Source organism: Miniopterus schreibersii (assembly GCF_964146895.1).
Source record: "Miniopterus schreibersii genome assembly, chromosome: 2".
Lineage (NCBI taxonomy): Eukaryota > Metazoa > Chordata > Mammalia > Chiroptera > Miniopteridae > Miniopterus > Miniopterus schreibersii.
In genome coordinates, this window is record NC_138102.1 from 141,025,187 (window position 1) to 141,042,400 (window position 17,214).

Here is a 17,214-nt window from a genome sequence, read left to right on the forward strand (position 1 = left end):
TCCCTCACCCCTGTCCTGAAACCAGTTTTGCCCACTGACCTAGCCTGCGTGCACCCGCCCCTGGGCACCTGGGTCCTTCTCCTTCTTCCCTTCATAAGGCCCACCTGTGCTGCTAGGAAGCCTGGCATCCTGGCTAAACCTGTCTCCAACCTGAGCCAGCCTCTGCCCTCTCGACGGTCCCCAGACTGCTCCTGGAGCCCTCTCTGTGTCCAAGCAGAGATTTTCAAGATTCACATTCAGCTTGTCTTGCAGGGACTCCCCTTCAGCTCCACCTTCCTCCCTCCCTCCCTCCAGATGCAGAAATGGGGAGTCTGTGTCTCCCAGGCCATCTTAATGCCAGGTTGTCAGGCCCCCTGTCTCACGGTGCTTATAAGCTGCCTGCTGGGAGTGAGAGCTCCCTCTCTCCCCTCCCTGGAATGTGTCAATTAAATGTATGTGTAATGTGTTTGGTGTCCAGCCCTCTGGAATGGTGACGGAGCACAGAGCAATTCTCCTCCTCCTGCTCCTCTAGGCCTCCTCCCTGCACAAGGCCCCACACAAGGAGTGCTCAGAGCACACCAGACCTCCCTTCCCCACTTCCCCCCAGAGCTAAGCTGAACTGGGGAGAGATGGGAGGGACAGGAGGGCAGACTCTGCACCCAAGCTTCTGCCCACTTCCTCCTACCCTTCATTGGGATGCCTTCTTTGAGAAGCTCAAGCGCCTGAGCAGAAGCCCTGCCCAGCCTCCCCACTACATATGTCATGCAGGGCAATGCCACCCCCTCCGAAAGCCAGACTGTTCCTCCAGGACACTGACGCAGGGCGAGTGGCCCAGCCCTCTGCCAGCAAAGGGGCCATTGTTCCCTGACAGCTTCTAACTTGCAGACCTGAGTAGAGAAATAACAGGGCAGTAGGGGAGTTAAAAGTCAGCCCCGGGGCAGTGCTTTCACAAAGCACAGGATACACTTTAGTCCCATAATTGCAGCAATGAGACATCAGACAGCTCCCACATTCCTGAGTTTACAGCCTCCCTGACCCCTCTCATCAGGGAAAATTTGGAAGGGTTGAAAGGAAGAAGATGGCAAAAAGGAGAGAAATGACACTGAGAACAATTGTTAAATATCCCTGACGGAGCGGGGAGGAGCAAGTTAAGACCTGGGACAAGAGGAGTAGAGGGGACAGGAATTTGGAGCGAAATCCTGAGTCTGCTTCTCTTTGACAAGCCACCTTTCTTCGTCACTATGAGGTGCAGTCAGACCACTGGGCCCGGTATGCGCACAGCAGTCACTGGCTACGTGAGGTCTGCCAGGTCTGCCGAGTCTCTTAAGTACTTCAGGCCTCAGCTGCTTCAGGTACAAAACAGGAGCAGTGATAGCCGCCACATGGTGCCATGTAAGGATTAAACAAGAAGACAGGTATAAACAGCTATCCATAGCGGCTGCTCGGTAAATGTTAGCCATTTTTGTTGCTATCCACCCTCACGAAGGTGTCATTTGGTTCTTCAGATGACATCACGCTTGCAACTGACCTGCCACGTGTTCTTGCACAGATTGAAGCCTCAATAAACGGGGTTTCTTTATAAATGTCCATGACAGGAATGCTTGGGTTCAGAGGCTAAGACCTGGAAATCAAGAAGAGAGGGGCAGATGAGACGCAGTGGGAGTGTCTGGGGCATGTGGCAGGGAACCTGGGGGAGGGGAGGGCTGGGACCCAGGCCTGCCCCGGGCTCGAATGCCCAGGCCCGGTCCTGCCCTAGGTGGAGTGTTCCTTGCGATGATTAGCGGGGCAGGAAGATGGGCAGCGGCCAGACATGCCATTGAGATGAACTCAACAAAGTGGTCTTTGATCTTCTCCGGCCAAGCCCAGTTCTTGAAAGGGATAAAAGTCAGAGAGCCTTTGGGAGAGTTAGACTCTGAAGGCTCCTCATCCCTTTGATATTTTTGCTCCTCTGACCCTCTGGCACCAGCTCCCACCATGACCCAACGATCCTCTATCACCATCAAGTCAGGAGGCACTCGGAACTTCAGCGCTTCCTCAGCGAACCTCCTCCCAGGCTCCCGGTCCAGCTTCAGCTCGGTCTCCGTGACCCAGGGCGGGAAGAGATTCGGGGGTGGCTTTGGGGGCGGCTTCGGGACCAGGAGCCTCCATGGCCTTGGGGGCAGCAAGAGAATCTCTGTCAGTGGGGGCTACCGCTCCAGCCGGGGCAGCTTCGGCGGCGCTGGCTATGGGATGGGCCTTGGCGGCATAGGGTACAGGGTAGGAGGGATAATGCCTGGCTCTGGGGGTATCCATGAGGTCACTGTCAACCAGAGCCTCCTGACCCCCCTCCACCTGGAGATCGATCCCTCCCTCCAGCGGGTGCGGAAGGAGGAGAAAGAGCAGATCAAGACTCTCAACAACAAGTTCGCCTCTTTCATCGACAAGGTGAGAGGCAGGTGGGGTCCCCTCCAGAGACACTGGGGCTGGGATCTCTGCTCTTTATGCCTTTCTGAGGTCAACTGTGACTTCCCCACGACCTGTGATCCTGGGGAGCGTGAATACTGCTGACAGGGTAGAAGACAGGTGGTTTCCCACTTTGTTGAGGTGGGAGCAAAAAATGTCCACCTCCGGTCTCTAGAACTTTCTGACCCATTGCAAGGACATTGTTCTTTTGATGGACAGTGATCGTATGCTGGGCATAAAATCAGGCAGTGAAAGAGGATTGGTTTGGAGGGAAAGGGGCAAAGGAAAGAAAGGATACAAGTTCAGACCACAGAAGTGGGCCGAGGTCACATTTTCCTGACCCTTACTAGGGGCAAGTCCTCCTGTGGCACCTTCTTAGTGATTTGGGTGTGTCTGGGAAGCTGGGTGGTTGGCCAGGGGCTGTTCAGTGTTTCACTCTTTTCTTTTGGAGAGAGGAAAGCTGTGACTGCAGTCCTGGGTCTTCCTTGCTGTGTGGCCTGGAATCTTAGGGACTTCCCCAGTTTGGGGAAAGAAATAATTCTATTTGGTATTCTATTTTGCATCACCACTGGCTCACCCGAGCTGGTTGGTTTTGCCTGGGAAGAACCAACTCAAGGATCTGGATCATGCAGACTCTGCACCTCAGATCTAGGAGAAAGAGTGCTAAGCTAAGAGGCAACCAGCCCACGTCTTGTTTTTGGCTCTACTGCTAGGAGAATCCCTAATTTCTTGGGCCTTGGTGGGGTTGGACAGATGGACTCTAGGTGCCTTCGCAGGTCTAACAGTTTATGAAATGCCTCCTCATATGGACCCAGATCTTTAAATGTATAAAACCTAGCAAAGGAGACAGTGGTTCTCAACTTTATCACCCATGTCACCCCACTAGGCCTGGTGCTTGCATTAATAGTTGTGAGCTTTCCAGGAGCCTGGATCTGAGGGAAAGAACATGGGCCCTGCTTTTTAAAGTTCATCTGGAGGGCACATGGGGAGCAAAGGATTGTAACTAGGGAGGACTTGGAGCCAGGACTGCCCTCCTTCTTCTGCAATGGAAGAGAAAGCTGGTGGGGTGTGTGCATTTATCAAAGAGCCCCTGCAGGTCCGCTGCCATCTCCAGAGTCCTGGAGGCTCTGTTCCTTCATTCTCTGAGGTTGTGCATTATTCCAGCTACTCCCAACAGAAGGACTTTGCTTGGGGTGAAAAGTTCTGCATATTTTTCCAGGCTGAGGGGGCAGATGAGTACAATTCAAGAAAACCAAATTTGTAGCACAAGACCACAGAGGACCTGAGAGAGCAGAGAGAGGTAGGGGCTTGCCAGGGTCACACAATTAGAGGGGCCAAGCTGGGATTGTTCCCAGATCCCCTCAATGTGACTCCAAAGTGACCCACTCCAGCATTCCTGGAGTGTGTGGGCAACTGAGTCCAGATTCTAGGTAATGAGAAATCATGTTGGAAAGAAAATAGACATGTTGAATTTCTGCGAAGAACTTTCTGTCTATTTACTGGAAATCAAAATTTCACCCAGTAATGTGATGGCCAAGTGTTCTTGTCTTCAGCTACCACACATGATGCGGTTTGGTGCGGTTAGAGATTGTCCAGTCCCTCTGGCCCTCCTTGCTTCTCCCACCTCCAAACCAAACCACTGCCTGTCTCCCAGGCCCATTGCACCTACATTTGCTTGGCTCTCTACTTTCCAGGCTCCTTCTAGGCTGAGGCTGAGGAGGAGGAGCCTGTCACCTGGACTCTGAAGTCCTGCAGGCCCCCTTCCTGCACTGTTGGGGGATCCTGGATCCCAGAGCTCTCTGGGAGGCTGCTGCAAGGAAGCCCTCACAGTCTCTCACCTCTGGCTGGGGCAGGTGCGGTTCCTGGAGCAGCAGAACAAGGTCCTAGAGACCAAATGGAGCCTCCTGCAGGAGCATAAAACCACCAGGGCCAACATCGAGCCCATGTTTGAAGCCTACATCAACAACCTGAGGCGGCAGCTGGACAGCCTGGGCGGGGAGCGGGCGAGGCTGGAGACGGAGCTGAAGAACATGCAGGACGTGGTGGAGGACTTCAAGAACAAGTGAGTGGACACTCAGCCGGCTCCTCCTGAAAGCCCAGTTCAGGGGGAAAAGGGACACACACGTAGGGCACTGGGGTAGTCTCAGAAAATGAACTGGGACCCTGGGTCAAGAATGTTGGGGTTTGGGGGAGGGACTGGGGTTATACAGGACTATAACTAACATGGCCACAGAGAGCATGATACACACAACAACCGGATACATTCTGCAGAGAGAGAAGTAAGGCTCTAAGAGAGCAACTGACTCATCCAAGTTTATACAAGTGGCAACTTGTGAGTTAAAAATTAAACCCATAGACTCTCACCTTCACATTTGTTCAACTCAGTCCCAGTGCTAACTTACACAATGTCCATGCATTTACCCCAACCCTGGCCAAGGGGCAGGGAACAGAGGAAATGGACCCATATATGCTGCCTTCTCCTGGAACCACACACACACACACACACACACACACACCGTGAAACATAATAGTATGCTCCTGCTTATAGACATGAGTAATTTCTTATTTTTATTGCCCTAATTTATTTCTAATTGTATTGGTCCAAACAAAATATGTTACTCGATTAAGAGTTTTAGTTACTGTTTGTGTGATAAAGTAGGAGTTAAGGCTTTAGAGTTCTAACATGGTAGCCACTAGCCACATGTGCCTATTAAATTTAAATTAATTAAAATTGAATAAAATTTAAAATTCAGCTCCTTGATCTCACTAGCCACATGTCTGGTGCTCAATCCACACGAGGCTAATGAGTGCAGATATAGAGCATTTCCATGATCACAGAAAGTTCTATTGACAGCAGTATAGAATCTCTCAGTGGCTTTAGAATCTTAGCTCAGCCACTTACTAGCTAAAAGAACTAAAGAAAACTAACTTCTGTAAGCCCCAGTTCTTTTGTCTGTTAAAGAGGATATTAATAACACCCACCTTATAGAAGGGTTGAGAATAATACAACAAAACTTGCATGTAAACTACTTGGTAGGATGTCCACTGCCTGGCATAATAAATTGTTAATAAGTGTTCGCTATTTTTATTGTATCAATGTTAGGTATATGTGGGTAGTGACAAGAAAAGCAAGTGCAGATGGATAATTTATAATATGTATGCAAACGAGAAGTAGCAGTGTTTCAGTCCAAGAAGGCTTCCTGGAGGAGGACATGAAAACTTAATGCTGAGAAGGAAAGAGGCACAGAGGAGAGATATAGGGGCAAGGGTTGAAGCATCTGCTCCTAGTGAATGGATGGCAATGTTTCTGTGGCAGGTGTCTAAGAGGCCCTCTGGCAGAGGGCCTGTGACCCGGGAAATAGGACAGGAGGACAGCTGCATGGAATAAGTGAAGAACAGGTGTTTATAATTAGTGGAAAGCAATGAGAAGAAACAATAAGAAAAACCAAATCGACTGGCAGGAAAGAGCTTGTCTCAGATTCTACTGGACAACCGAGGCAATACAAAAGCAGGGGAGAGCTGGTTAAATATCATGTGGGACAGCGCTTTTTGGTTTTAAAAGAATAATGACATGCCATTTCATAGATGGGAAGGGCATATATGAGAGGTTAAGTTACCGGGCGGGGGTTACTCGGCTGGAAGGTGGAGGAGACAAAGCCCCAGCCACAGCCTTAAGAGCCCCGGAAAGGGTGGGACCCCCTGCTACTTAGAAAGGTTGGGCAGGATGGGCATGAGTCGTGACAGCAGAAGTGCAACTTCCTTCCCAGAGATCAGTGAGTGAGGAGGAGGGGAGTGCCGGCTGGGGGAAGATTGAGGAATGAGGAATCTGGAGGGGGTGGGTGGCTCCTTTCACCTGAAGGCTATGTCCTAAGCCAGGGTCAACGTGACTGAGAACACAGCAGAGAGGTATGAAGGCACAGATGGGTGCGGAAGCCACTGAGGCCCAAGACTGCCCTCCTCCTGCTGTTCTCTCTGTTCCTCCCCTCCTGGCCTCTGTTTGCGTTGGGACAAGGCCATGGGTTATAACAGGAAGCATGCACAGCCCTTGATGGGACCTAAGCACTCTAAGGAGCAAAGCTGTGTGAAAAGCACGCTCAGAAAAATGAGGGCTGGTTCTGTTTGTTGTTATTTGGGGTTTGGGCTTTGTGTGGACAGGGGTAGGTGGGTGCCGGCTGATATGGGATTTGTAGCACGTGTGTAGCAGGAGAGCTCTGCTATAGCAGCACATTTTCGAAGTCTGCTCTGCAGCCCTGCCCACCCGCAGCCCCACCGTTTAACCTTACTCCCAGGCCACCGCTCCTAATATCAGTCCATGTCTGATCCTTCCACAGGTATGAAGATGAAATCAACAAGCGCACAGTAGCGGAGAATGAGTTTGTGGTGCTCAAGAAGGTGAGGGGACAGGGTTGCTTCCTTCTGACTCCCAGGCAGCCCCTTCCAGGAGTGACAGCTGCAACTTAAACCAATGGTCTTGCATACAAGGCTTTATTTGATTTGCGCAACCAATCTTGGAAACAGGTTTTACTTTAGAAGTGAGAAAACTCAGGCTCAGGGAAGTTAAGCAAGTTGCCCAAGTTACCCAGATATTCAGAAGTGGGTCAGGATCCAGGGCTTCAAAGTCCAAGCCACAAATCACAACACCATCCCCCTCCCCGCATGGCGTCCAGTGCAGGGAGAGGTGAAGCAAGATGGGCCTTACACTGAGCTGAGTCTCCAGGACATCAAAGCAGAGCCGGGGACCAGTGCAGGACTGGAATCAGCTTCACAGAGTTGTGGACCTTCCTGCTGTGTGTGTGTGTGGGGGGGGGGGGGATAGACGGAAGGGACAGCCTGCCCTGAACTAAGCTGAAGGAGGGAGAAGGAAGCAGTGGTGTGTGTAGGGGAGGAAGGGGCAGAGAATGTGAGGAGGAAGGGAAGCCACCAAGAACCTCAGGGAGAGGCTGGGAGAGCCCAAGGGCCCAGGATGAGGTTGTTCTCACCATGTGGAAGTGATATAGGAAATCTTTCCATGTGGTACTAGCTGATGAGCTAGTGCCCTGGTCCTCACACAGTTTGGACCAACCCCCCTGCCAGTCCCACTCCATGACCTGGAATAAAGAACTGCTCTCATCCCGGGGAGCTGAAGTTCTCCCGCCCGACAGAGGAACTGGGAGCTGGTTAACCCCGAGCAGGTAGGACTCAGAGTGACGGCCTGTTCTGTGCCCAGGACGTGGATGCCGCCTACATGAACAAGGTGGAGCTAGAGGCCAAGGTGGATGCCTTAATGGACGAGATCAACTTCCTGAGAGCTTTCTATGATGCGGTAAGCAGTGCCCACTGGTCCCCCTCAGAGGGGCTGGAGGCTGGGTGGTCTCGGCTGGGCACAGAGGCTACCAGCTTCTGCTCTGATCTCCTCTCCTCCTCACCCCACCCCTGAGTTGGAATTCATGGAGCAGATGCTGCTTTCCCTACCCAGGATGAAAATAAGGTTCCATCAGGTAGCTGGTAGGTCAGGTGAGGGGAGAAATTTAACCGTGACCACCTGGATCAAGCGTGTTCTGTTGGTCAAACAAAATAACTGCCTGTCATTGAATTATCCATGCTTTCCATAGAACTATCTGAGCAACCGGGCTCGCCCATTTCAGCTTAAATTTACCTGTTCTTCTTGGCAGCAGGATGATGCAATTATGTAAATCAAGTGACGGTTAGTGAGCCTTCGGATGCTTCTAGAAGAACACAACACAATTGCCTGGTTCTCCTGAAGACATATTTTGTTAAGAGTCAGACACTGTTTTGGGGGGCAAACACAATCGAGACACTGAGTTCTTGGAGCTTTGGTTACAGTGGGGGAGACAGACAGCACAGACATGATACAATTTCAGACAATAGGGTCGATGAAAAACATGACAATAAGGAGCAGTGGCAAGGCAGATGGTGGGTAATATTTGAAGAGAAACCTGAAGGAACTGAGGACCCAGGCATGCGAGGAGGAGGCCCAGGTGGCTGGAGTAGAGTGAGTGAGGGGAAGAATGGGAGAGGTGGGATCAGTGGCATCGAGGGGAGAGCGCAGGAGACATTGTGCACCCCCAGGTAGGCCTGGCAAGGACAGGCAATACACCCGGGGGGTTACATGTGTTTGGTGCCAAACAGAAGTTGATCATTTTGTCCCAGGAGCAGGAGCATCAGCTCTGTGTCTTTGGATGGGTTCAGTGACCATCCAACAGCCCGCAAGAGGCAAACAAAGGCGTCATTTTCTCTGCTTATTTACTTTAATGCTGACAACAGGTGTGTTCGTTCTGAACCAGCCCACAGCCCATCAAGCCTATGGGTTGAAAGCCTCGAGCTACTTCAGCTACCAGGAAAAAACTATTTGGGAAAAACAAATTGCAGCACACAACAACCAAATAATAAGTTCTTGAAGCAGAAAATACATGAACCAACTGTTAATAAAGAAAGGAAGGGATATTTCTAAGATTTGTGTTTAGGACCAGTTATTCTCAAATTTTACAATGCATCAGTGTCTCTTAGGGGTCTTAATAAAACACCAAATCTGATTCAGTGAGTCTGGGGGGGGGGGGAGGGCAAAATGTTGCATTTCAACCAAGTTCCCAGGTGATGGTGATGCTCCTGGTCTCAGGATCAGATTTTTAAAGCCAATGCTCTAGATGAACCTGAGGAGTGATCATTAACAAATTAATTGTGGGTTTATTGTTTCAAAAACCATCTTACATGGACATAAACTTACTTAATGCTCCTCTCTCAGACAGAGATGCTATCTAACCTGCTTGGCAGACCCAACATTTGGATCTTTCAGTCTGGTGCCCTTTCTGCTGTTTTCAGCTAATTTTCATTTCCCATCCCCGAGGGGCTGGGAGAAGCAACGTTGGGAAACAAGACTGAGATGCAGCAAAGCCATCTGGCTCCTTCTGACTCAGTTTTCTTTCACAAGATGATTTCTTTATTTGGTGTGAAAGGCTGTGCTTTTCTCAGAATGAGACATCACGGCACTGACAGGTTACAACAAAGCGCCTTCCCCTGACAGCAGGAGTGACGGAGCAGCTAAAGCTGCCTGTGCTGCTGCTCCCTCCACGCAGATGAGTGGATGAGAAAGAATGGAAGTAAACCCAGTGGCCTCCCCAGTGATCTTCCCAGCCCTTTTAGACCTTGGCAGGGCGCTACACCCCAACAGTGCAAATGAGGCCTTGATGCCAAGATCTGTTCCGGGGGCCTGCTCACAGTGTCCAACACACACGCACGCACACACATACATACACACATGCATGCTGCTTCAGCTGTCCCACTTGGACCCCATCACAGGAGCTGGCTCAGCTTCAGGACCAGATCTCTGAGACCTCTGTCATCCTGTCCATGGACAACAACCGCAACCTGGACCTGGACAGCATTATCGCTGAGGTCAAGGCCCAATATGAAGACATCGCCAACCGCAGCCGGGCCGAGGCTGAGTCCTGGTATCAGACCAAGGTGAGGTGTCAACGTCAAGCTCATGAAACAATTGTAGAGAGCTGGGATTTCAAAGGCAATTTAGGTAAGAGCCTTGTCCTCTCGGATGTCCCATTCTGATGGGGTCGAAGGGATCTATCTGAGTTAAGCTTGGGGTTTACTCCTTGGGCTGCACCATCAGGACCTGGAGGAATAGCTAGATGAAGGCCGGAGGTGGCCAGTCCTGCCACAGGGAGGATGGACACACCTCCAACGCCTTGTGAGGAGAGGCGAGGGACAGCTGGACAGAAGCAGCCACCAGTGCCAGGAGGAGCGAGAGAGGGAGGGTGGGAACAAGGGGCATGCTGAGCCTCCTGGATCCAGAGGAGAGAGGTGGAACTCTCTGGAGCTGAGGGGCTTCGGGGTGGGGGAGAGGTGCAGGGACAAAGGCTGGATATGGGTCACGCAATGACATTTTCCAGGCTAGAGAAAACACTCTGAGCTGGGGAGTCACTGGGGAAATGAGATGTGGTGCAAGGAAAACAGACATGAAAGAGCTTTAAAATCAGAAAGTGACAGGCTGAGAATGAGATACCTGGTGTCAAGGAAGAGGGACAAAAGACCCGATCCAAGAAGAAAGGTCCCACTGTGGTGCGGAGCCTGTGGACACCGAGAGTGAGAGGCAGAGCCCAGGGACAATGGGGGTGGATTTGATGGGGGCCAGGGGAGGAGCCTCCAGGCAGCGTACTGAAAGCCTGCTGGGCCCCGGGAAACCGCTGCCTTCTCTTCCCTGGCCTGAGCCTCCCTGCCTCCTGCTTCTGCTTCTCCCCAGTACGAGGAGCTGCAGCAGTCCGCCGGCCGGCACGGGGACGACCTCCGCACCACCAAGATGGAGATCTCTGAGCTGAACCGGCTGATGCACAGGCTGCGCTCTGAGATCGATAACCTGAAGAAGCAGGTAGACCTGAGCTCCCAGAGTCATCCTATCCATGCCCCTGCCCCCGGGCAGACCTGGGCCTGGGCCTCACTCAGCCCATGCAGAGTGACGCCTCCCCAGATGAGTGACCACCCAGGAGAGTGGTCTCCTGCCTCCCCGGGGCTGTCAGGACCTTCTTCTTGAATTCTGTCCAACATCAATTCTTCTAGGGAAGGCTTTGTCCTCTGGAGGCATCAGAAGCAAAACTTTCACCAGCTTTACTTATCTACTATTCAGAGACATTCAGCATTGGAAAGGACCCCCCAAATCATTTTCTCTACCCTGGCTAAGTCTCAAATTATCCCAGGGGAACAGAGATTAATCTTATTTTTAAACATGATGAAGCTCCAGCCTCCTTTGCATGAAATCCATTTCAAAAAATTCCTCCATGTTTTTAACCTGAAGCCCACCTCTTTCTGCATTCTCTGCGGATTTCACAAACTGCTGTGCCCTCCCGGTAGTGTGCCGCGCTCCAGGCCGCCATCGCAGATGCCGAGCAGCGTGGAGAGCTGGCCCTCAAGGATGCCAAGCACAAGCTGGCCGAGCTGGAAGACGCCCTGCAGAAGGCCAAGCAGGAAATGACCAGGCAGCTGCGCGAGTACCAGGAGCTGATGAACGTCAAGCTGGCCCTGGACATCGAGATCGCCACCTACAGGAAGCTGCTGGAGGGGGAGGAGAGCAGGTGGGCTACCTTTTCCTCCCACCGTGGCTCAAAAAGATTCCTCCAGAGCACTAAAGCAAGGCCACAGAGGCCAAGAGCCCCACAGTGTCAGGCCCCAGAAATTCCAGGGGTAGAAACAGGGTTAAAATGCAGCTGCTTCCTGGAGGCCTCCTGCAGTCACCACTCGTCCCATGGCTCCTGTCGGACCCAGGACAGGGGCCAACGTGAAAGATGTCAGAGAAAAGTGGCCCATGACTACCTGGAAGGCCATAAGCAGGGCAATTTCTGCCCAGACCCTATGACAAATGAGGCCACACTTGGGACAAGCCTCAGGGTCTCTGCGTTGCCCAGAGAGGCCTACAATCTAACCGCCCCTCTCTATCTAGTGAGCATGGGTCCCTCTCCTCGTTTCTCTGTATATTCTGACTGGGTTATCCTCTAGCTGCCCCCTGACAGATTCACATTAGCTTCCTTAAGCTAATGAGATGAATAGAAAGCTTGTTAAGCACAGTGCCTGGAACACAGCAAGTGCTCTGTGCTGATAACTCTCAACACAAAGAACCCAGGGCTCTTAAATGTCTCAGTAAATGTCTCTTTCTCTCCCACCTGCAACAGACTCACTGGAGAAGGTGTCGGACCCGTGAACATCTGTGAGTAAACGTCTCGGGATGATAGAAAAGTGGGAGACAGAATGGGAGCTAATAGCATCACTAACAAGGATTTGATGGCTAGAAAATGAACAAGCTGAGTTAGGAACGTCATTAAGACCCTTTAGGGACTCTGCATCTCCTCTCTTCTTCGGCTCTTCCTCCCAGTGGGGTCATGACTCCTCACCCTGGGGGCCCATCCCAGTAGGGTCATATGTCCACAGGAGTGACTGCCCCCAGGCCCCAGGGGACCCCAGGAACCAGACAGGACTACTCTCAGAGCAATGGGTCCCCCATCTGAACCCCTGATTTCAGTTCCGGTAGGGATTCAAACTCACATAATTGCCAAGAGGCTACAAGACAGGTTAAATGTAAAGACATGTATTTAGAATTGAAGCAAATTAATCGAACGAGCAGAGCAGTGACTGACCAGGACTGGCCTCAGCTCATGGGAAGGAAATGGGGGGAATCACCTCACACAGTGACCCAGCAGGTGGCATTCATGGAACTCTGAGTCCCAGACATGGGAAGTGGAATCTCGTTGGGTTCCATGTGGGTCAGACCGAATTAGAGAAGCTGGAGAGCCGGGATGGGGGAGAGCTTGAAACAGGTTAATCACAGGAACAGGAATAGGTTCCCTAGAGAAACACACACTGAGGGGGAGGCCAGAGAGGAGTTTTCAAATGTTTGACAGGCCGGGGAGCTGCATCTAGAGACAGTGAGCTCCCTGTCACTGAAGGTATTTGAGCAGAAGCTAGACGATTATCCCTCAGGACACACTGGAGGGGATTTGAGTCCCAGGGGAGGGGCATCTGAATGGCCTCCGGCCTCTTCCAGCATGGAGCCTGTGATCCTCTCAAGGTGCGGGGCCTCCAGGTTCACTCAGTGAGAGTCTCTGGTATAGATGAAGAATAAACACAGCATGGGAGCCTAGTGCCTTTCTGGCAGGGGTGACCTTGGGCTTGCCACTTGATCTCTCTGTGCTTTCAGTTTTTCCTCTGTAAAATGGGGGTGCTCGTAGCAATAGCGTCCTCTAGAGCCAATTGAGACCAGTGTGGTCACAGCTGTGAAGGGCTTTGAAAAGTGCAATGTCCGGTGCAGATGCTCATGTTGAGGCAACGTGTGATGGGGACAGGGATGTCCATGCCCAGCCTCTGACCCTGGCCACTGAGGGACTGAGAGAGGTCCCTGTTCCCTGAGAAGGTGTCATGGACAGGAGCCCCATGAGCACCAGGCCCGGAGAGGGTGGGTTTTGGGAAACTGGAGGAGACTGCCAGTGTGCCCTGTGCCTTCTCTCCACAGCCGTGGTCTCCTCCTCTGGGGGCACAGGCTACAGCGGGGGCGGCGGCCTCTGTGTAGGCGGGAGCGGCTACAGCAGCGGCCTCTCCTACGGCAGCGGGAGCGGGGGCTTCAGTTCGACCAGCGGCCGCAACATGGGCGGCAGCACCTCCAGCATGCGCATCATCTCCAAGACATCGTCCACCAAGAAGAGTTACAGGAGCTAAAGGGCCCCCCTGCCTCCGCTGCCTCCCCACACCTGCCCCACCAGGCCCCCAGTTCCCAGGCCCAAGGCCTGCCGCTTTGCTGACACCCCTGCACAAAATCAATCCTGGCAGCAGGAAGCACAGGGAGTGGGGAAGTGGCCTGTGTGCTCTAAGGTCACCTTATCCATCCTGCTTCCAGACAGGTCCCCACGAAGAACCCCACTCCCTGCCCATCCCAGAGCCCTCCAGGGACTACAGGCATCCATTCTAACTAATGCTGACTCAACTGCTCTGACTCAAGACCTGGGCTAGGACTTTGCCCTTCAGTAGCTTCCAGAGCAGGGGTTCAATTGGGTCTCCCTCCTCCTGTCCGACCCAGAGCCACGGCAACCACAGTCCTCCTCCGGAGGGCTTAGAATTGGCCTTGGTGCTCCAAGACAGCTGAGTGCAGTCTAGGCCAGAGTTCCCATGTGGGCTTTCTCCTCACACTAGAACACCTCCTGCAGGCCCCTGAGGCCAGGAAGCATTGCAAACCCTGCCCACATACAGCCTCCTCACCCCTTCCTTCATGTCCTCGCCCAGGCCACCAGCCACTTGCCCTGACAACTTCCACCAGCAGAATATTTGAATAAGAAATCAACACCCATTGAAACACTGCCAGCTCTGGATTATTTATAGGGAAGTGGAATAATTTTATCAAGAATCCAAAAGTTCTCCACGACCAAAGGCTGCTTTAACTGATACTTTATAGCCAAATTCTTTCCAAATCTGCCTCATTTAAGCCAATATTAGAATTACGGGCTTGGGCCCTGATGACAAGGGAAAGGAGACAGGCTCACATGAAGGTGTGGAAAAGGCAGCTCAGGGCCAGATGCCTACAGCAGACACCCAGGGAAAAGGAGCCCAATTAGCCTGTATTAGAACTGCCCTGAGACAGTCCTCCTGCAAATCACCCTCCAGGCTCAGGACTTCTCTTTCCTCTGTGCTGCCACATCCTCTCTTTTCTGGAAAGTCTTCTTTTCTTTGCTACCCTGCTCTCTCCACCTTCTCTCTCCCCCTCTACCACCCTGTGCGTCTCCGCTCTCCAACCCCCTCCTCCCCTCGGCTCTCCTTATTTCTCTCTTTTCTTCCTCTCCCCTACTCTTCTGTTCTCAATACATTTCCTGCTCTTTCTCTCTCCTGACCTTTCATCTTCTACCTTCCTGTCTCCGAAATGCCTCTGGTGAGGATTTGCACATCCCCAGCGTTAGCCACACTGACACTTGAGGGCAGTCCACCAAATGCCCTGCCCCCAGGGAAGGCCGAGAGAGCAGACCCAGAAGAGAAGCAGCTCTTCCTTCAGTGCTCCTGGGGGGCACGTTGCTCAGCCCCTAAAGGGAGCAGAGTAGGGCGGTGGTGGAATGGGGGGGGGGGCACAGGGATCTTCTCGAGGCTGGCCTTCACAGGGTGGTTTCCCTATTTAGTTAGAAGAGTTGTAAGCCCTCAAAACACCTACCATGTATTCAAGACCAAAACTCACTCCCAAGGCAAGGAGAGACTGGCTGCGTGCTGCTGGCATGAAGACAGGAGAGTTCACGGCTTCCCGAAAGTCACTCCCTCTCTGATCCTTTCAAACCCTTCTCTGTTGCCTGCTCCCTGCGCTTGCCTAGTCCCCGAAATAGCTTCAATAAAATGTCACTGAGCTCTCTGGGTCATGACTGAGTGTGTCTTATCTCACATTCAGAGGGCAACCGTGGACCTGGGGTTCTCCGGGAGAAGGTGCCTTCCAATGAACTACTCTACTCTCTGCCCCAGAGCTCTGGTCCAGAATTCCAGGGAACTCAACACGGTCATGGAGGCTGTATGTTGGCCTGGATGTGTCCGAGGGATGCTCTCCCATGTCCACACTGCCCCACTGGGCCCAGCCCTCACAGGTGCCCACTAGCTCATTGATCTTCTCTGGTGGGAGTCTGGAGGGATCCTGCTCTCTGGTCTGGCTTCTCAGCATCGCCATCATCATGAACACCATCTCCAGGGCCGATTTCTGGGACACTTCCTTTAGGGCACAATGAGAACCCCTTTCCCCTGCACCATGCACAGGACCCCACCCCAGCATCGCCCATAGTCTCTTATTACAACCCTCACCTGCTCCAGCTCCCATCTTCCCTCCTCAGCATGCTGGGACCACAAGTCAAGACTATGCAAAAAGGGACATTACAAAATGTCACAGTTAGACTAAGAATTGTCCAACACAAGAAATGTTTGAGTTCTAGTCCTCTAATCTACAGGTGGGGAAGTGGAGGAACAGAGGAAATATAACACATGTTGGCTGCAGACCCCGATCCCTAACCCAGGTTTCTCTTGATGGAGCAGCAGAGGGGCGACATCAGAGAGAATGGAGTTGAATCAGCCTTGGGGGAACTTCACCACTCCGCTCCTGGCTTTCCTTATTTGTAACTAGAAACTCCATAATGGTGACATCACATGGGTTAAATGAGATAATGAATGTAGAGCTCAGGGGGGTCCAACACAGAGTAAGCACCCAATAAATGTTCTCACTATTATTATTATTGAGATGATTCTGACCTGGAAAATGTCATAGTGTGGAAGGGAAAACCCCACTGGCCACAGCAGCAGTTTCACTGATGGGACTGATGGGAAGAGGAGGGAACAGAATGAGGGTAGCAGTTCAAGTGTCTTTAAAGAGCTGTGACCTGGACGCTGGGGAGAAGGCCTCTATCCAGCATCCACCTAGACAATTCCTGAGGGCAGTGACTGTCTCCAGAGATGTCCTCAGGCCAGAGCAGGCTCTGTCTACCTCAGGGAGGCTTTGGATGGGGGGAAGGAAGGAAAAGAAACAAAGACGTGGAACACTGACCTCATGGCTGACATCATTGCATGTTTCGGGGAAACATTCCTTCCCCTCCTTGAGCACAGAGCATCTCCTCTTGAGTCCCCTGTGGCCTTTCTGGACTAAACAGGCCCTGGAGACAAAGCGTAGGGAGCCAGAGCCAGGACCCCACTTGGCCTGAGGAGGGGCAGGGCCCAGCCTACTTATTGAGGTTTCTCCCACCCCAAAACCTTCTTCCCTGGAAGCTCCCAGGATCCCCTAGAAGTCCATGAAGGGTACTTGGGTCTGGAGCATCTGCAGAAAGACATAAAAACAGCCTTGAGGAAATAGAGCATCCTCTATCATATCCAACTTGGCCTCTAATCCCAGGGCAGCCAGGGTCTGCAACTCATGCCCCTCTCTTACGAAATGGCATAAAGCTCCAACTCTCCCTTTCCGTGAGCCTGAGCCTCTGAATATGCCACACATATCTGTCTGGTTGGCCCCTTTCATCACCCCTGTAAACAAGGAAGAAGGGCACATGGGACTTTTATAGGGCTACCAGCACTGACCATTGGCTCCTTTTCTCTGCTATTTGCTGCCTTAATTATCCACTTGGGTACTTAGAGCTGCCCATCTCCCAAGCTCATAAACCGGATTTAATGGTGATTGGGGGTCTGACCCAGCTTTGCCCTCCAGCCCCCTACCAGATAAAAAGGTGGGAGCTGAGCTGACTTGCTAGCTCTCACTTCCTGTTCTCCTGCCCAGGGCCCACCGCTCTGCCTCTCTCTCCTGCT

At 52.2% G+C, this 17,214-nt stretch overlaps 1 protein-coding gene across 1 annotated transcript; it reads left to right on the plus strand.

The window, feature by feature from the left end:
* The first annotated feature begins 1,879 nt into the window (after positions 1-1,879).
* LOC308551660 (keratin, type II cytoskeletal 75-like) lies at positions 1,880-15,301 on the plus strand. Its single transcript, XM_081126336.1, has 9 exons — positions 1,880-2,403; positions 4,275-4,483; positions 6,753-6,813; positions 7,628-7,723; positions 9,718-9,882; positions 10,673-10,798; positions 11,278-11,498; positions 12,093-12,127; positions 13,427-15,301. The coding sequence occupies exons 1-9, from the start codon at positions 1,954-1,956 to the stop codon at positions 13,627-13,629; spliced, it is 1,566 nt and encodes a 521-aa protein (XP_080982462.1). The 5' UTR covers positions 1,880-1,953; the 3' UTR covers positions 13,630-15,301.
* Positions 15,302-17,214: the final 1,913 nt, after the last annotated feature.

Bases quoted from the DNA above. Each gene is read 5' to 3' on its own strand.
- LOC308551660 (XM_081126336.1), top strand. From the start codon at position 1,954: ATGACCCAACGATCCTCTATCACCATCAAGTCAGGAGGCACTCGGAAC. The intron at 2,404-4,274 runs GTGAGAGGCAGG...TGGCTGGGGCAG, and splicing joins TCGCCTCTTTCATCGACAAG to GTGCGGTTCCTGGAGCAGCA. The intron at 9,883-10,672 runs GTGAGGTGTCAA...GCTTCTCCCCAG, and splicing joins AGTCCTGGTATCAGACCAAG to TACGAGGAGCTGCAGCAGTC.